Raw genomic sequence first — 20088 nt, 5'->3', positions numbered from 1 at the left:
TCAAAAAAAAAAGGTGGCACAGGTGGCTCAAAGGAGTAGGGCACTGGCCCCACATACCGGAGGTGGTGGGTTCAAATCCGGCCCCGGCCAAAAAAAAAGAAAAAAAAAACCACTTTTCTCTTTAATTGTGCTAAAATTTACATAACACAAAATCTACTATTTTAATTACTTTTTTAAATTAATATTAAATCATAGCTGTGTACACTTAGAGATCTAAAAATAGATCTACCATTCAATCCTATTTTAATTACTTTTAAACTAGCAGCAACTTTGAGAGAAACAATGGCTCTGCACAGTCCCTGCAGGCCCCGCCCCAGTTTCATAGCAATGCCGTACACTTCGCTCAGGCCCGGGGCAGTAGCCCGCGGGGTCACGTACCACAGCCACCAGGCTTTCATAGCACTGAGCGTGCGCATACGCGTTTGCGTGTGCTCGCGTGCGCAGGCAGGGCGTCCGGCGTGCCTTGTGAACGCCCCGCCCCCGTGACGCCTCCCTGCGTGCGCGCGCCGGCCCTCGCCCCTCGCCTGTTCTTATAGCGGCCGCGGGCGGCGGCACTGGTTGGTTTGGTGGGGTCGGCGCAGACAGGTGACATGGCGGCTGTGTTCGTGCTGCTCGGCTTTGCGCTGCTGGGCGTCGAAGGCGCCGCCGGGGCTGGTGAGGACCAAGCTGAGGTCGCGGGGCCTGGAGTGGGCCCACTTGCGGCCCCCGGCCAAGGCTATGGGCCGCGGAGCCGGAGTAGGGGCTGAGGCCAGAGGGCTCCAGGGGAGAACCTCGAGCCTTGGGATCTCGGGAGGCTCGGCCGAGACCAAGGGAAGCCACCGGCGTGTGGGGTCCCGACCTGGAGGCCCCAGGGGGTGAGGAGACTGCGCCGATCTGGAGGGCGCCTGGGGTGTGGAGCCCCTAGACCAGGAGGGTGCCAAGGTTTGAGGAATCCCTCAACCAGGAGTGCGCCTAGAGTTGACTAGCCCCCCGACCCGGAGGGCGCCTGGGAGTGAGGAGACCCCGGACTCGGAGGGCATCGGGGTTGAGGACCCCATCCCCTGACCTGGAGGGCGTCAGGGGATGAGGAGACCCCAATCCTGAGTGACTTAGGCGCCTTCCAGGCAGGGGCAGCACCTGGAAGTAAAAGCATTACTTTGGTGTTCTTGTGAACACTGACAGTGCTTGGGGATAAAAATCCCTGAGGTTTGGAGGTACCTGGGGTCCGTGAATCCCTGATGGTGTCCCTGCCTTGGTGTATATGAGCATGAAGCTCTACACTTCCGGGCTAAGAATTGAGGGGTTGGAGGTGAACTTCTGGTTTTGGATGGCCTTGGGAGGTATCCCTGGCTCAGGTGAAGGATTTAGCCTAACCCCTCCTTGGATGAGTGGAGCAGGTTAGAGGTGGCCCACCTGCCCTTCCCACTGAGCCCAAGCCTGGCTCTTCGAGTGTCCTTCTTTGGACTGGAGCTGGAGTCAGGGGCTGGGCTGCTCACTGCCCAACTCATCCATGGACTGAACACTGCGAGGCCTGAGGAGGTGGCTGAAGGTGAGGCCTGGAGTGCAGTCCACTCTTCCTGGGGAGTGTGAGGGCACAGATCCTCCACCCCGGGACTCTTTGGGGTCCCTATGTGGCCTGTGCTGCCCAATGCAGTGACCTTGGCACTCTCGTCTGGAAAATGGGCTATTGTCCTCAATGGATACTGAGACCATTGCACATGAATGGCCCTGAAGTGGGTCAGCTCTCTGGCTCCGGATGGGATTATCATTCTTCATAGGATTTGGCCCAGGCATCTTGCCCTGGCTGTGCACCTGCTCCATGGTGTCTCCCAGGCACTTAAGCCCCTGTCAGGCTTCCTGGAGGAGCCATGTACTGCTCTCTGAGTTTGCCTAGTTTCAGGGTGCAAATGAGATGGAATTCAGTATCCCTCCTCCTTTATAAGTGGGGAAACTCTTGGGGGCGGGAGTGGAGATATCTGATGTCCCAAGTTTACATTGATCACACTGGTTTTAGCAGACTCAGGTGGCATTCAGGTCTCAGTGGCATTTGTGGGGGTGGGCAAGTGTGGTTTAGAAAATGCTCACTGGGGCGGCGCCTGTGGCTCAGTCGGTGGGGCGCCGGCCCCATATGCTGAGGGTGGCGGGTTCAAACCCAGCCTAGGCTGAATTGCAACCAAAAAAAATAGCCGGGCGTTGTGGCGGGCGCCTGTAGTCCCAGCTACTCAGGAGACTGAGGCAAGAGAATCACTTAAGCCCAAGAGTTGGAGGTTGCTGTGAGCTGTGTGATGCCATGGCACTCTACCCAGGGCCATAAAGTGAGACTGCATCTCTACAAAAAAAAAAAAAAGAAAGAAAGAAAGAAAATGCTCACTGAGGGCAGTACCTGTGGCTCAGTGAGTAGGGTGCCAGCCCCATATACTGAGGGTGGCAGGTTCAAACCTGGCCCCGGCCAAACTGCAACAAAAAAAATATAGCCGGGCGTTGTGGCAGGTGCCTGTAGTCCCAGCTACTTGGGAGGCTAAGGCAACGGAATTGCCTAAGCCCAAGAGCTGGAGATTGCTGTGAGCTGTGACGCCATGGCACTCTACCCAGGGCGACAAAATGAGATTCCATCCCCCCCAAAAAAAAAAGAAAAGAAAAGAAAATGCTCACTGAGGGGTATTTTTCTTTCTTTTTCTTTCTTTTTTTTTTTTTTTTTGAGATAGAGTCTAACTTTGTTGCCTTTGGTAGAGTGCCATGATGTTTAGGTCACAGCAACCTTAAACTCTTGGGCTCAAGTGATCCTCTTGTCTCAGCCTCCCGAGTAGCTAGGACTACAGATCCCAGCTGTAGTCGTAACGCCTATTTTTTAGAGACAGCGTCTTGATCTTGCTCAGGCTGGACTTGAACTCCTAAATTCAGGCAATCTACCTGCCTTGGCCTCCCACAGTGCTAGGATTATAGGTATGAGCCACCATGCCTGGCTGAGGGGTATTTTTTCAGAAAAACAACAAGACTTTCTTGCTCAATGGAGAGACATTTTCTTACTTGATTGAGAACCCTTGTTTATGTCTTGGTTAAAGATTTAAAGTGAACATCACATGAGGAATAAAGAGCAACCTCAGAGGGCCTGGACTCTTAGAGGGACCAGAGTAGAGGCTCAGGGTAGCCGTCCTAAGAGGAAACCCCAGCACCCAGGAGGCCTGGAGAAGAGGTTCCTCTTGGAGAAGTTTCACCAGGTTACTCTTTTTATTTTTTTTTATTTATTTATTTTTTGAGACAGAGTCTCACTTTGTCACCCTTCGTAGAATGCCATGGCATCATAGCTCACAGCAATCTCAAACTCTTGGGCTCAAGTGATTTCTTGCCTCAGCCTCCCCAATGACTAGGACAATATGTGCTCACCACGACACCCAACTAGTTTTCTTTTTTTTTTTTTTAGTAGAGATAGAGTCTTCCTTTTGCTGAGGCTGGTCTCAAATTCCTGAGCTCAAGCAATCCACCTTGGCCTCCTAGAGTGCTAGGATTATAGGTGTGAGCCACCGGCCAGGCCCACCAGGTTACTTCTGACCCACTTTTAGGATTTCCTCTTCCTGAAACCCAGATGTCCCTTTATTGAAGGCCTTCTAGTTAAGGGCCGTGGCCCCAGTTCTGTGAAGACATAGATAGGAGCCCCCTGGCAAGGTGAATGCAGAAGATAAGCCACTGTCTCTGAGCTCTCTAGAAATAGCCCTTGGTGTCTGGTGTCAGCCAGCCTCGTCTGGGTTTCAGGAGCAACACTGAGTTGATTTGGACAGCCAAGTGGGTAAAGGTCCTTGGTCTTCCCATGCTAGGTGGCACAGTTCATAATTATGTTCCTCTTACATGGGAGACTGAGCAGGGTTTTTGTTAAGCAGAGAGCTTAGCACTGGGTTTAATCACCAGAGGTCCAGCCTAGGAAGTAAATGGAGTCTGTGGCAGGGGCTATCCTTGCTGCAAAGCCTGTGTGTTGGGAAGTGTGTCCAAGTTCATCTGGGACAGGTGTTTATGCTTTATTTTTTCATTTTTACTTTTAACAGCTTTACCTTTTCTAGGGAGGGATTCTGATCTGAAAGTCTGGGTCATAGGGCCAAGTCTCACATGGGATGGTCACTCCTTTTCTCTCTATGAATTAGTGAATATGTTTGCCCCTCCTGAGCAAGCCAGCTCTCTGGAAATTAATTTCAAGGGCTTCTGCTGGAGGTGGGTGTCCTCTAGCTTTCTTGTCAGGAGCAGGAGGGTCTGGGTTTTCTAGTGGGGTCCTGAGGGCCCTTGACAACCACTTAGCCTCAGGTGAGATGGCAGCACCTGGCTGGATTGCGGGGAGGGTAGAGCAGGTGAGATACCCACACTGGCTTCACAGAATGTTCTTGGTCCTATCTCAGGACTGCAGTATGCAGGGGCCACCGTCTGGGGAGGGGCTTTTGGCAGAAGGCCTTTGGCCTTCTGCAGAGCTCCTAGCACAGCTTGTTTACCACATAGCCCTGCCTGGCCCTGTGCCCTGGCCTGACTGCCGAGTAGACAAGGAGGAGGGGTGGCTGTTTTTAAATGAAGGTGACTTTACTTGAGAACGTGAGTTACTGATCACATGGCCAGAATCAAATTTTTAATTTTCTGAGGTGGTGGCTGAGGGTCAAGCCTTTTCCTCGACCTTAGTGCTCTTGGGTAGAGGCTCCTGGTCCAGGGGATGTGGCCAAGGGTGGTTGGAGGGCTGGAGGGCAGGTCTTTCTATCATATCCACCCCCACTCTCCACTCTCCATCCAGGAGCCTTTGGAGATTCTTCTTCCCTAATGGCCTACCCCAGCCACATTTTAATACTTAGACTAATATTAACATCCCCCTTGGACTACAAAGGGCCACAGACCATTGTTACATCTGAGACCAAGTTTGTCCCCTTAGGGGCAATATCACCCTACTGAAAATGTGTAGCAGGACACCTGGGTGGTCCTGAGACTGAATCATAGCAACTTGCTCAGGCCAGCTCATAATCCCTGCAGTGTGACCCTCTGGCCCAGGGTCTCCAGAAACATGGATGTGGATATGGAAGCCAGGTCTCAGGGACAGGCATGCACACTCCCTCTTCAGAACCCGGGGCTAGGGGTCGTTAGCAACAGCCCTGCCTTAGGCCTTTTCTCTGTGGTTCTGAGAGCTGAGTCTTGAGCCCTCTGCTACTGCCTAAAAGTGGCATGTGGAGACCTGGGTGCAGCCTCTCTTCTGGCACCCCTCGGTAAAGAGGGTGCTGGGTCCAGATGTAGTCCTGAGGTTCGAGGATGGGGCTGCCAGCTACCTAGGCCCAAGGAGAAGGGCCACAGCAGAGCAGGAAGGAGCTTGCCGCCAGCCTGCCTGGGCTTCACTTCCTGCCCTGACTCACTACTCACAGCTCTGCACGTAGCTCCTAGTTTTGCAAACTGGAAAATACTCCCAAGGAATGTAGGTTACCAGAAGACAACCCCTTGGTGAATGTGGCACTGCTGAAAACCATTAGTGGCGTCTGCCCCCAGCCCTTGGTCCTCTGGGCCACCTGAGGTGGTCAATATGAATGTCCCCAGGTTTTTGGGGCCTATGACCTGTCCTCTGCTATGTGGCCATGAGTGTGTGTGTGTGTGTGCGCGCACTGCATGTGCACAAATGTATGCTGCACAGGTGTGTGTACAGACATAGATCCTCACATACAGGGGTTGTAGCAGTGCCCACAGCACCTGCCCTCCAGAGGCTCATTTGAGGGGAGGGGTGCTGTAAAGACCAGGCTGGGAAAGAGGAGCATCTGCTCCCTGTACCTCCTCTGGACCTGGCTGTTCCAGACCTCCTGGGATTTGGGATTCTGAGAACTGTTCCATTCAAGGAAAGAACCAGTAGGTGACCAGTGAGGGCCCTGCCTGGCCCAGCTCCCTCTTCTGCATAGGGACCAGGTCACTGGCCTCAGAGACTTCCTGAGGAGACACATTTCCTACTCATAGGTGGTTCTCACAACAGAGCTGTAAGATCTCCTGGATGAAGGCTGCCTGCCTCTTTGGGTTATGAGGTTTTTATTTATTTATGTATTTTTTTGAGACAGAGTCTCACTTTGTTGCCCTCGATAGAGTGCTGTGGCATCACAGCTCATAGCAACCTCCAGCTCTTGGGCTTAGGCGATTCTCTTGCCTCAGCCTCCCAAGTAGCTAGGAGAGGTTTTATTTTCTTAAGGACTGACCAGGTCTCTGGTGTGAACAGAAAGAATTGCACATGCAGGACTCTGGTATTGGTTGTTTTTCCTGGGTGGGGAATCAGGCAGAAGTCAGAGGATGTTGCCTTCAGGGTCTGCATTCCAGACATTAGGATGACTGTCCAAGCTGGGGCTTCCAGGGGCAGTTCTGGGCAGCCCTTGGGTTGAGGTCACAACCTCTGATTATTCTGGGGGCGCGGGGGATAATCTTTCACCACTTTCACCTATGTTGAAACCATATGTGGTTTTATACTTGTGCTGTCAAAAGTCACTGGCCACAGAGAATATCAGGGGTCCTGGTGGGACACCAATTGCTACCTGGAGCCACCCATTTAGTCTCACATGGCCTTTCTTATATCCTGCCCCTCTTACCTCAACACTGCCACTCTTCCACAGGCTAAAGGAAACCAGCTCACCAGCCAGGCCTGGGCTGGGAGTCCTGTGGGGAAGCCTTCCCCTGGGGGCACTCTGTCTTTTCTCTAGGGCTCTGACAAGGGCATTAACCCTTTCCCCTCTAGCCGGCTTTGTAAGGTCGCCCCTGTCCCAGGAGAGGTGGGCAGGGAGCAGTGTGGAGCTGCACTGTGAGGCTGTGGGCAGTCCCATCCCTGAGATCCAGTGGTGGTTTGAAGGGAATGGTCCCAACGATACCTGCTCCCAGCTGTGGGACGGCGCCTGGCTCGACCGCGTCCACATCCACACCACCTATCGCCAGCATGCAGCCAGCACCATCTCCATTCACAAGCTCTCTGCAAAGGATGCAGGCACCTATGAGTGCCGGGCCAGCAACGACCCGGACCGCAACCACCTGACCCGGCCACCTAGGGTCAAGTGGGTCCGAGCCCAGGCGATTGTGCTAGTCCTTGAACGTGAGTGGTGGGCACCTCCCTCACCACCTCCCTCAGTTTCCCTCTTGTGTCACTCACCTCCAGGCTCCTGCTCGATAGAACCTAGACACTCTCCTGCCCAACTCTCCCTCCCACTCTTCCCCCATTGGGGACCCCACTGCCTGGACAGAGAGGGCCTTGGGTCTGGATGTGGGTGAGTTCAGTGTCTCAGCATCAGTGTGGCTCTGTCCTTTAGCAGGTGGGCCCTTTGCTTTCCTCCTCTTCAGTCCTTCCTTTCCATTTGATCCGATCCGTTGAGTTCCGTTCCGTTCCGTTCCATTCCCTTCCTTTGTCCGATTAAGTCCTTCATCCTTCATCCAGTCCATCTCTGCTCCTGCTCCCCTGAGCACCTGCCCAGCTCCCTCTCGCTGGCCTGTGCCCCACCCTACCCCTGTGTGCTTGTCCAGTGGGTCTGGGGTCCACACTGCAAGCCTGAGGAACCACCCCCACCCAGCTCAGCCCAGGCTCACAGCTCTCCAGAGCCTTCTGTGTGTTTCTCAATGTCTAATTCTAAATGAAAATTATTTTCAAGTTTGGATTTCTAAAGGGAACATGGAAAACTAACCAAGAGGTCTGCGCTGGTTGGGAACTGGTGAGAACCTGGCAGCTCCCTGGGCTGCTGGGGGTCCTCTGGGAAGCTCATGCCTCCTAGGAAATGGGGAACCCCCTTAAGGGGGGTCACGTGTACCTCTGGGGAGAAAATGTAAAAGGCCACTAAATGAGGACACAGTGCCTAGGTGGTACAATATTTGTTTTTAGAAAGGAATTTCTGGAGTGTTACGGGATTGCCTCCAGCAGGTGGATGCCTTGATCTCTGTTCAAGGATTTAGGGTGGGGTTTGTTCCCATACCTAGGTCCAAGTCAGACATATCCTAGGCAGAAACACTAGGCACTGGTCCAGCAGCATGGCTTTAGACCAAATCCTGCCTGCTTTGTCAGCGAAGGGCCCTTTCCTAAAGGGACTTGTTGAAAGGATTGCAGCGTCCCTCTTTCAGGGGGAGCCAATCAAAAGCTCTCCATGTGGGCCTCAGTCCTTAGGGAATTCCGGGAGGAGTGGGTAGAGGTGCAGGGGAGCTGTGGTCCTCCCTCTCCTCCTGGGCCTGACCTTAGCTGATGGGGTCTGCAGCCGGTGCAGTCTCCATTTTCATTGATGAGATGGGCCCCAAGACACGCCTCACCTGCGCCTTGAATGAGAGCACAATGGAGATCACTGGCCACCGCTGGGTGAAGGCCGGCCAGGTTGTGAAGGAGGACTCAAACCCCGGCCTGAAGATGGAGTACTAGTGAGTGACCTGGGGAGGTGGGCCGGGGGTGCTGCCCCAGGAACTGTTGGGTGCCCACTGGGTGGATGTTCTGACCAGCAGTGTCTGGTCACAGGGCTTGATTCAGGCAGTTGAAAACAAGCTCTGCACGGACTCCCAACCACCTGGAAGCTGCCTGGGCTCCACCAGCCCTGACCTGGAACCTGCGGCCCAACTTACTGGGATCCCATGTACACGTGGGGCCTCAACAGCTTTGTTTTTTTGTTTGTTTATTTTGAGACAGAGTCTCACCTTGTCAGCCTCAGTAGCATGCCATGGCATCATAGCTCAACGCAACTCAAACTCTTGGGCACAAGTGATTCTCTTGCCTTAGCCTCCCAAGTAGTTGGGACTATAGGCACCCACCACAACACCCGGCTATTTTTAGAGATGTGGATCTCATCTCGCTCAGGCTGGTCTCAAACCTGTGAGCTTAGGGCAATTCACCCACCTCGGCCTTCTAGAGTACTAGGATTACAGGCATGAACCACACGCCTGGCCCAACAGCTTTGTTTCTGACACAGAGAAGCTCAGACCCCAGACACCATAATAGTCAAAGTCTTGTCCTACCTAATTGAGGATCAGGCTGGCTGTGGAGCACTGAGCCTTTTTTGTTTCTGGGCTCACTGAGAAGATGGTTCACAGGGTGAAGGGTGCAGAGGGGTAGGCCAGAGACATGAGATTGCTCAGTGCATTGAGGGGCCCTTGCACCTGCAGGGCCTATGGGTTCTGTCAAGATTTCAGTTGAACTTGGGACAGTCTCCCTTTTCCCCTGTGCTGTGGTTGGAGCCCTAGAGAACCCTACTTGAATTCCTGTGAGGAGAGACTGCCCTGTATTATGGGCTCACTCAGCTCACCACCTGCTCTCGTTGTAGCGTGGACCCCGATGACCGCTCAGGAGAGTACTCATGTGTCTTCCTCCCTGAGCCTGCAGGCAGGGCCAACATTCCACTGAGAGGTAAGTCCTATAGGCCAGGGTACAGGTGGGCCTAGCACATAGCCAGAGCCAGGGCATGCTGGAGGTCAGAGAAGGGCCCAGGAGACCAACCCCTCTGCTGCCGGGAGCAGAAGAGGGACTGCCTGCAGTCCTGCGGTTCAAGGCTCCCTTGCTTGGTTTACTCTAGGGCCCCCCCATGTTAAAGCTGTGAAGAAGTCAGAGCATGCCAATGAGGGGGAGACAATAACACTGGCCTGCAAGTCAGACTCCTTCCCCGCGGTCACTGACTGGGTCTGGCACAAGACAACTGAATCTGGAGACCAGGTTAGGCCCACATCTGGGAATGGGGGGCCATAGGTTCCACTCTTCAGGGACCAGATGGGGATAGGGGAGGCCCACAGCTGGGGGCACAGGCTTCACTCTCCGGTTATAGACAGTCCTTCCCCCCACCCTCAGGTTATCATGAATGGCTCCCAGAGCAGGTTCTTTGTGAGCTCCCTTGAGGCCAAGTCAGAGTTGCGCATCATCAACCTGGACATGAACTCTGACCCTGGCAAGTATGTGTGCAACGGCAGCAGCTCTGTAGGCTCTGACCACGCTGAGATCACTCTGCGTGTTCGCAGCCGCCTTGCCGCCCTCTGGCCCTTCCTGGGCATTGTGGCAGAGGTGCTGGTGCTGGTTACCATCATCTTCATCTATGAGAAACGCCGGAAGCCTGAGGAGATTCTGGATGGTGAGCTGCCACACAACCTGTTCTTGGGGTGGCTCTGCCAACAAGGCCAGGAGCTCAGGACCAAGGAGCCCCAAGGGGGAGAGGGTGGGATTGAGAGTCAGTATGGGGTTGTGGCCTCTGGGGGTATGGGACTGAGTTCCAATGGTTCTCAGCATCCACCCTAGGTGAGCAGGCTGGGGGGGCTGCTGCCCACAGCCTCACCTGCCCCTTTTCTCCCCCACCCTCACTTGGCTGCAAGCTGGTGTCCTCCATGGTAAGTGCCACCCTCAGCTGCTGAGGCCTGAGCTGTGGGTGCCATGTGGGCCTAAGACCTGCCCATGATAGCAGCTCTGGCCCCTGGTGGCCCTGGGGCCAAGCTCCCCACCTGCGTGCACCAGCGTAACTGATCTGCCTCATAGGGCCTGCATAAACCAGGCACAGAGCCTATGGTCGCTGTTCCTTGAATGCTGGCCGGTCAGGGACAAGAGCTTTGAGGCTGTGGCTCCAGACAGCTCATTCTAGGGTACACCCCACCGGGAGACTGGCTTCTCCTACATGGTTCAGCTTTAGAATATCTATGCAGGGCAGGGTTGATCAGCTCCACCAAGCCTCTCCCTCAGGGAAACTAAGGCAGGACCAGCATAATAGATGCCCCCTGCAAGGGGGCTTGTCCGGGGACAGTTCTGATGGTCTGTCCTCTTTTCTTCCATGCTGGCTGTTGGTTTCCAGATGACGACGCGGGCTCTGCACCCCTGTAAGTCCCTCTTGGAGGTTTCAGGGGTTCAAGGAGCCGCCTACAGGGGCAAGCAGGGTGGGCTTAGGGGTGCTGGGTGTGTGGTTGGACCTAGGCACCGAGTTGCCATGGCCTCCTGAGCACTGAACCGCTGCCCCTAACACCCCCAGGAAGAGCAGTGGGCAGCACGTGAACGATAAGGACAAGAACATCCGCCAGAGGAACTCCACCTGAGCGACGTTCAGGGCACTGCCCCTGTTGGCTGCCCCCAGAGGCCACAACCCTACATTGACCTTCAATCCCATCTTCTGAGCACCCTTCCCCTGCCCCCAGGTCACATCCTATCTGCAGTTTTGCCTCTTTTGCTGGAAGTCCATTCCTAGTGTTTGCAAAGTTCCAAATTTTCTCACCTCTTAAAGAAAATCCTGAAAGCAAGCCAATTGTAAATTCAAATCATATACTATTTTTTCTTTTCTTTTTTTTTTTTTAACTAAACTTGGGTTTTCTGCATATAGAATTCTATTCCTTAGGGTTTTGTTTTTTCTTTTTAAATCTTTTATGAGAGCCCCAGAGAGTTGCTGTGGTCTTCTAAGCCTTTTGGCCATCCCTGTGGCTTTTAGCCACCAGGTCTGAGTCACAGTGTGGGTGGGGGCATCCCTCTCCATTGGCCCAAGTCAGTGCCAAGTCCCTGCTCTTTGTGGAAGGTCACAGGTCATGTGAGGTGTCCCTGTCCTGCCTGTCTGAGGCTGATGCTGTCTGGTTGTACCTTGCTCTTTTATTTTCTGAAGGCCACAAGTCTATATTTGACTCAAGAGAGTCTCAGGGGTGGCTCTGACTTATGGCTGCAGAGGACCTGCACTCAGGGTGACCCTATCACAGCTCCCAAGTGACCCCCCAAGTCCCCTTCCATGCCTGTGTGTCCAGTGTCAGAGCTGTCTTGGCAACTTAAGGGAGGTTTGCCAGGACCCCAGTGCTCCAACCAGGGCTCCAAAACTGCAGAAGCCTGTTCCCCAGCTCGGCTCACAGCAGGCAGCTCCCTCTCCACAGCATCAGGGCTCAGTGAGACCCCCTTTCTTCTGCCTACCCATCAACAATAAAGACTGACCCATTTTGTCCTCTCCTGGCTCCTGTCTGTGCCTGGGTGGGGTTGGATTTCCCAGAAGAGCTGTGTCCACCCTTGGCTGCAGCAGGGCCTTTGTGTCAGGACAGGTCCACTGAGACTGTACAGGGGATGGAGATGCTCAGCAGAGTGTTGGGGCACAGGCTGGGGAGAGCGTGAGACTGACACCTGGGCTGGAGCTCAATTCTCAGGGTGCGATGGGGGATAGGGATGGGCCCTGAGAGAAGAGAGACTGCCTACTGGTCCCTCATTGCTGCCCAGTGGGGTGTGCAGGATGCTCAGGTCCACCTACCAAGGTCCATGTGGTCCGCCACGGCAGGAATTGGGCAGAGGAATGCAATGCGGCCTGCGTGGGCTCCAGGGGTCCACTTGTGCACTAATCTCAGGCTCTTCAGCCTTCTGAGCCCCAGAGCCCAAGGACGGTCCCAGAATTTGGTTCCAGCCAAGAAGAGACAGTCTTAGGAGAGGGGTCACTTGCCATCTGCCCACCCAGCTCAGCCTGTACCCCGACAGCTGTAGCAAGCAGGATGGGCATAGACAGGTCCTAGGGCTGAGGAGAATTTGGAGGAGCAGTAATCAGAGGGTGGAGGTAGCAGAGAGGGAATGGGACAGATGGTGGCCTTCACCAGACACCTGGACCCACACAGACTACTGAGCATGCCTCCAGCTGGTCTAGATAAAGAGTCTTGGGTGGGTGGTAGCTGTACCTCAGGAGGCAGAAGGGGTCTCAGAGCAGTTCCCAGAGAAGCCAGAAATCCATGATCAGATAAGAAATCTGCATTTTTCAATGTTATGAAGAAATCCAGCACTTTAGCTGAAAAAACACTTAACTCTTCAGCCACAAGTTAGGGACGGCTCTGAAATAAGAGAATTAAATTAGGATGTCTTAGTCTGAGGATCTGGACTGCAGCCCTGTTCCTGGCCTGATTTGTTTGCTAGTGCCTATGGCCGCCGGGTGCTCCCCAGGGAAGAGGAGAATGGGATCATGGTTGTGAGCCACTATGCAAGGCCACCCGCTACCTCCTGTGTTCCTCCACAACCCTTGGGAAGGTCCACTGAATCCTCAGGGGAGGAGCTGAAGCTGGCTCAGGGTCCTTTAGCCCCATCCCGGAGGTTGGGGTAAGGGGCTGTGGGCTGGCCCTTCCTGGCAGTGCCACGAGAGGGCGCCATGCACCCACCACCTGCCTGAGGCTGTGAGTCAGGGGAGCCCCTCAACTACAGCAGGATACCATTGGCCTAGTTTTCCCTGGCTGCAGCCCTATGTGGGCAAGACAGGCCGCCTCCTGGGCCCCTGGAGTCCTGAGGGAACCACCCACTTAAATATTAAGTGACATTCATTCAGAGACATGGATTAGGCAGTGTAGTATACTTGGCCCTGGGAATTCTGCATGCACAGGCAGAAGCATCCAGTGGGAAGAGTGGTGATGACCATGAGGCTTGTGGAGGACTCATCCCGGGTAGGAGTGGCCTGGGCACACTGAGGGTTAGCCTGTGCTCACCCCCTGCCTACCCTCATGCAGCTCAGCCCTCTTCGTCCCACTTGGGGCCCATCTCACCCTGGGGGCCAGGCACAAATCACTGGGGCTTAGACTCTTTAAGGTGAAAAGTAGGGGCTGCCAGGCTGGTAGACAAGGGCTTGCAAGGGCCACAGATGGCTGGTAAGAGGGCAGGGCCTGGGCTCCCCATGGGTTTCTCTCCCCTAAAGAAAGTCCCTGTCGGTGGTGCCTGTAACTCAGTCTGTAGGGCGCTGGCCCCATATACTGAGGGTGGTGGGTTTGAACCCAGCCCCAGTCAAACTGCAACAAAAAATAGCCGGGTGTTGTGGTGGGTGCCCGTAGTCCCAGCTACTCGGGAGGCTGAGGCAAGAGAATCACCTAAGCCCAAGAGCTAGAGGTTGCTGTGAGCTGTGACGCCATAGCACTTTACTGAGGGCGACAAAGTGAGACTGTCTCAAAAAAAAAAGAAGAAAAAAGAAAGTCCCTGTCCATACTGTAAGGTGTTTTTCTTACCATTATTTTTCTTTGCCCATAGAGAAACCTGACTGGCAAAAATACAATCCCGGGCAATGCCTGTGGCTCAAAGGGATAGGGCACTGGTCTCATATGCCGGAGGTGGCAGGTTCAAACCCAACCCCCAGCAAAAAAAACTGCAAAAAAATAATAATAATACTACAATCCCTCAGCATGTAGCATTATACATCTTCTTGCAGTGCTGAGCATTCTGATTTACCTAGCAGAGAGCCTGTGACATGCAGCCCTCTGCCCAGTGCAGGGGTGCCATGGTCACTAAGTGTTCTTGGTGGCAGTTCACTGAAGCCTGCCTCAGTTTCCCCAGAGGTGAGATGAGGCAGCTATAGCTGCCGAGATTTGGTAAGATCAGTTTTGTTGCATGTCCAGGTGTTCAGGAAATGGCTGCCAGCCTCCTCTGGGAACCTCAGGGTCTTAGGAGTCCCAACAGACACAGGGACAGGACTGGGATGGCCATCAGAAGAAGACCTCATTCTTGGGCTGGGGTGTGCTAAACCTGGTGGTCAGGTTGCTCACACCTCCAAATCAGCTTCTCCTTTTCCTTATTGAACCTCCCAGGGGGGTCTAAGGAAATGGGCTGGGGGCCAAGTGCTGGGGCTCTAGGCAGCACCTCCCATTTTATGGATCCAGGGCAGGAACAGGTGACACCTCAGGTTCCCACTGTGGTTGGCAGCAGAAGCCCCTGCAATGGAATCAGCCAGAGTTAGGCACCATCAGACTTTGGTCTTTCCACCAAAGGGCCCTGGGACGAACTTGGCAGAGAAAGGAAAATGTGTGGAGACCCAAATTAGCAGAACCAAGGCCCCACTTTCCATCATAGACACTGGGGAGATAGGCCAGGGAAAAGACACTCAGGTTGTCATGCACACACACAGCTGATCCTTTTTTTTTTTTTTTTTTGGTGTTTATTGGAGGTTGCCTTGTCACATCATCTTTATGTCCACTTGCTTTCCCAAGTCTGATGAGACATGGTGAGTTGTACAAATATGGCACAAACCCCAAAGTTCCTGTCCTTTTTGTTATGACATCAGATCCTTCTATTTGCCAGTCCAGATGTTATAGGACTCCCCTCGCCCTCAGTTGATGGGCTTCCAGACTGCTCACTGTGGGGAGTGGTTTGTCTTTGGGCTGAGGAAGTAACGGAGCAGGTGAGCAGATACTTGGCTGGAAACCTTGACTCCAGTGCAGCCCCTGTGGTAACGTAAGTGTTCTCTCTCCTGTCTTTCTCTTTCCTATTTGAACTTAGTTTTCTAGGACTATGTCCCATGATGTCTCATGCTGTTTCAGACATAGAGAACTGAGAGTAGACCAACCCCTGCCATCTCATCTGCTATATCATCATGGTGGGGGCAGAGGGAGTTTTCACTGGGTCTCCAGAGCCAGGGGAGGTCTCCAACCATGTGGATAAGATGTAGTGTTCCCACAGTGAAGTTCCACCCAGGAGAAGGAAATCTAAATGGGTGGCAGCTGACTTACTGAGACCAGGGATTCCTGGTTCACCGGGGAGGTTGGGCAGAGCCTAACTAAGCAAGCTCTGAGCCAAATCTGCTGGCCACAGGGACTCTTAGGGACCCTCATTCCTGTGCTAAAGCTTGGTGGTGAGGCTGCTCACACTTCCAAATCAGCCTCTCTTTTTCCTTCTCTACCATTCCAAGGAGGGTCTAAGGCAGGCGTCCTCAAACTGCGGCCCGCAGGCCACATAAAGTGATGTGAATTGTATTTGTTCCCGTTTTGTTTTTTACTTCAAAATAAGATATGTGCAGTATGCATAGGAATTTGTTCATAGTTGTTTTTTTTTAAACTGTAGTCCGGCCCTCCAGGGGTCTGAGGGACAGTGAATTGGCCCCCTGTTTTAAAAGTTTGAGGATGCCTGGTCTAAGGAAATGGGCTGGGAAACTAAGTTCTGGGACTCTAGGCAGCACCTCCTACTTTATAGTTAATCTACTCTTGGTATATTCTGTTCTCTTCTCATAGAGACAATGGGACAGGAAACCTCAGTCTCCACCAATTATACCCTGAGATGTCTGTTTAAAAACTGAAAGATTGTATTAAATGACATTCAAAAAAACCAAACAAACTGATTGGGCCAGCACACGGGGGCTCACGCCTATAATCCTAGCACTCTGGGAGGCTAAGGCGGGTGGATTGCCTGAGCTCACAGATTCAAGACCAGCCTGAGCAAGAGCAAGACCCCTGTCTCTAAAAATAGCCAGGCATTGTGGCAGATGCCTGTAGTCCCAGCTACTCAGGAGGCTGAGGCAAGAGAATTGCTTGAGCCTAAGAGTCTGAGGTTGCTGTGAGCTATGATGCCATAGCACTCTACCAAGGGTGACAAAAAGAGACTCTGCCTAAAAAAAAAAACAAAACAAAACTGAAAGACCCTTTGGACTCTACAGCCTCTGCAAAATGAAATTAGTGTTTTTCTGCAACACAGCCTGGCCTCAATACCAACTGCCAAGCAGAGAATCCTAGCTGAGAATGGGAGTCCTTTTATTTATTTTTTTGAGACAAGAGTTCTCTGTCACCCTGGGTAGAGTGCCATGGTGTCATATCTCACAGCAACCTCAAACTCTTGGGCTCAAGCGATCCTCCTGCTGCAGCCCTCCAAATAGCTGGGAACACAGGTGCCCGCCACAATGCCCAGCTAGTTTTTTTTTCTGTTTCTAGCAGAGACAGGGTCTCCTTCTTGCTCAGGCTGGTCTCCACCTCCTGAGCTCAGGTAATCCACCTGCCTTGGCCTTCCAGAGTGCTAGGATGAACCACCAGGCCTGGTCAAGAACAGGAATCTCAACTCAAATACTATCCTACAATTAGATCTCTTTTGTAGAAGGGAGGGAGTTGGTCAGAAACTCCCTGTATTCAAGCCTTCATATACCTGCAATATGTGAGTGTTGTGTGGAGAAGTGTCAAATTAGGGGGACAGAAAAAGGTCTGAGTGCCTCTATAGCTCCGGACAAACCTTAAATTTCAGAAAAGAAATCAAGTGAAGACAAAAGGACTGTGGGTGCAGCCTTGGCCCCACAGAAACTTCAAGCTCAACAATGGTTCATCTCTTCCTCTTTCTCTCTCTTTCTCAAGTCCAAATCTACTTTCCATGTGTCCTTTACAGGAAGTATCAGGGCCCCCAAGGCAGCCTATGATGGTCCACATTCCATTCTCTCTCTCTCTCTTTTTTTTTTGAGACAGAGCCTCAAGCTGTCACCCTGAGTAGAGTGCCATGGCATCACAGTTCGCAGCAACCTCAAACTCCCGGGCTCAAGCAATTCTCTTGCCTCCACCTCTCAAGTAGCTGGGACTACAGGCGCCTGCCACAATGCCTGGCTATTTTTTGGTTGCAGCCATCATTGTTGTTTGGTGGGCCTCAGCTGGAGTCGAACCTGCCAGCTCAGGTGTATGTGGGTGGCGCCTTAGCCCCTTGAGCCACAGGCACTGAGCCCACATTCCATTCTCAATGGGAAATCTCAAAACATGTAAGACTGGAAAGCTTCTCAGCTGACCCAGGAAGGTTCATAGAAGAATTTGAACACCTTGTGATTGTTTTTTTGTTTGTTTGTTTGTTTACAGACAGTCTCACTTTGTCACCCTTGGTAGAGTGCTGTGGCGTCACAGCTCACAGCACCCTCCAACTCCTGGGCTTAGGTGATTCTCTTGCCTCAGCCTCCCAAGTAGCTGGAACAATAGGCACCCTCCGCAATGCCCAGCTATTTTTTGTTGCAGTTTGGTCGGGGCCATACTTGATCAGGCCACCCTCGGTATATGGGCCAGCGCCCTATTCACTGAATCACAGGCACCGCCCAGACAATTGTTTTTTATTTAACCTAGATGGATGTATGAGTCTTGCTCTCACATTGCTACTCAAAAAGAAATAGGATTTGGGCAGCTGATTAGGTTTATGGAGATCAGCTTCAAGCACTAAATAAAATCTTCCACTTGGAAATCAAGCAATCCCCCAGTGGAACCCAGAGTGGATTACCAATGAGTCAAAGAGGACTCCATCTCCACAACCATATGATAGCCATCAAAACCATTCAGGTGAAACACATCAACTTTTCTAAATTGTTAGAGGTGGTTCAAGGAAGAGAAAAAAGCCCAGCAATATTTAGTGAAAGAATCATTAAAGCTGTCATGCCACCACAGATAGTAAAGAATCCCTACATGTTGGGTGGTGTATGTGGCTCAAAGGGGTAGGGCGCCGGCCCCATATGCTGGAGGTGGCAGGCTCAAACCCAGCCCTGGCCAAAAACTGCAAAAAAAAAAAAAAAAAAGAATCCTTACATATATTTCCTAACCTTGCTTATATTAGCCTTTGCTGGAATCCTCTATACATTAGATATATTGTGTCACGTGCTAATAGTTCCATGCTTGCCTATTTTGAAGTACCCATAATTTTTTTTTTTTTTTTTTTTGCAGTTTGGCCGGGGCTGGGCTTGAACCCGCCACCTTCGGCATATGGGGCCGGTGCCCTACTCACTGAGCCACAGGCACCACCGAAGTACCCATAATTTTTATATTTTCATTTTTCTTCGTCTTACTACAACTTATTTTCTTCACTATTACCACGTATGACCTGATTGTTACCATACCTGGGACCTTTAGTGGCCATTGTTCTTCTATTGGCCCATGGGCCAGGCGTGGTGACTCATGCCTGTAATCCTAGCATTCTGGGAGGCTGACGAGAGGGTGGATTGCTTGAACTCATGAGTTCAAGACCAGCCTGAGCAAAAGCAAGACCCAATCTCTACTAAAAATAGAAAAACTGAGGCAAGAGGATCACTTGAGCCCAAGAGTTGAAAGTTGTTGTGAGCTATGATGCCATGGCACTCTACCCAGGGTGACAGCTTGAGACTCTGTCTCAAAAAAAAAAAAAAAATTGGCCCATGAATTCTTTTTTTTTTTTTGTAGAGACCGAGTCTCACTGTACCGCCCTCGGTAGAGTGCTGTGGCATCACACAGCTCACAGCAACCTCTAACTCTTGGGCTTATGCGATTCTCTTGCCTCAGCCTCCCGAGCAGCTGGGACTACAGGCGCCCGCCACAACGCCCGGCTATTTTTGGTTGCAGTTTGGCCGGGGCTGGGTTTGAACCCGCCACCCTCGGCATATGGGGCCGGCGCCCTACTCACTGAGCCACAGGCGCCGCCCTTTTTTTTTTTTTTTGTGGGTTTTTTTTTTTGGCCGGGGCTGGGTTTGAACCTGCCACCTTCGGCATATGGGACCGGCGCCCTACCACTTTGAGCCACAGGCGCCACCCGGCCCATGCGTTCTTAACCTTCTCATTAAGTTTGTGTGTCATTAAGGCTTCAACAGTTCCTCATGAAGCTTATGCTAGCATGGGAATTTCACCCACATACCTGAACAAGGTAATAACACCCCCTCGTGAAGCTTCTGACTAAGGCCAAAAGTGACTTTTCCTTGCAGCTCTTGAAAGAGGTCACAGAGTCTGGAGAGCATCATCCTTGTTCTCTGCAGAAGACAAACCTTAAGCCCCAAACTACAAAGATGTTCAGTCTCCATATCTCTCAGGGGGAGAGTTAAGCAGGAACCAATTCTGCAGGTACCAGATATAGGTCTGGAAGGCACTTTAGAGGTAGGGGTACCACTCAAGGGAAAGGGCTGCAGGAAAATTCAGAACGCTTGTTAATCATGTATATCAATCATCTGGTAACATTTTACACCTGGCGGCTTGGTGCCTGTAGCTCAGTAAGTAGGACACTGGCCACATACACCGAGGCTGGCAGATTCAAACTCAGCCCGGGCCTGCTAAACAACAATGACAACTGCAACAACAACAAAAATAGCTGGTGGGTGGCGCCTGTGGCTCAAAGGGGTAGGGCCCCATATGCTGGAGGTGGTGGATTCAAACACAGCCCCGGCCAAAAACTACAAAAAAAAAAAACAGTCGGGCTTTGTGGCGGGTGCCTATAGTCCCAGCTACCTGGGAGGCTGAGGCAAGAGAATCACTTAAGCCAGTGATTCTCAACCTTCCTAATGCCACAAACCTTTAATACAGTAAAAAGGGGTCATGACGACAGGTTGAGAACCGCGGGGTTGAGCCCAAGAGTTTGAGGTTGCTGTGAGTTGTGACGCCCTGGCACTCTACCCAGGGCTACAGCTTGAGACTCTGCCTCAAAAAAAAAAAAAAGAAAGGGCGGTGCCTGTGGCTCAGTGAGCAGGGCGCCGGCCCCATATGCCGAGG

General features: G+C 52.3%; 1 protein-coding gene across 2 annotated transcripts; it reads left to right on the top strand.

Annotated features, from left to right (window-relative positions):
* Positions 1-494: 494 nt before the first annotated feature.
* Positions 495-11864, top strand: BSG (basigin (Ok blood group)). Of its 2 annotated transcripts, XM_053581635.1 has the most exons (8): positions 499-654; positions 6698-7045; positions 8190-8346; positions 9240-9322; positions 9489-9625; positions 9758-10034; positions 10743-10767; positions 10917-11864. In XM_053581635.1, the coding sequence occupies exons 1-8, from the start codon at positions 591-593 to the stop codon at positions 10978-10980; spliced, it is 1155 nt and encodes a 384-aa protein (XP_053437610.1). In that variant the 5' UTR covers positions 499-590; the 3' UTR covers positions 10981-11864. The 2 variants fall into 2 exon arrangements, with proteins under 2 accessions (XP_053437611.1, XP_053437610.1); XM_053581636.1 differs by lacking the exon at positions 6698-7045 and having other exon boundaries at positions 495-654.
* Positions 11865-20088: the final 8224 nt, after the last annotated feature.

This window comes from Nycticebus coucang, chromosome 2 (genome assembly GCF_027406575.1).
Source record: "Nycticebus coucang isolate mNycCou1 chromosome 2, mNycCou1.pri, whole genome shotgun sequence".
NCBI classification, from domain to species: domain Eukaryota; kingdom Metazoa; phylum Chordata; class Mammalia; order Primates; family Lorisidae; genus Nycticebus; species Nycticebus coucang.
Note: the sequence above shows the minus strand (reverse complement) of the source record. Positions and strands in the feature narration are given on the sequence as shown.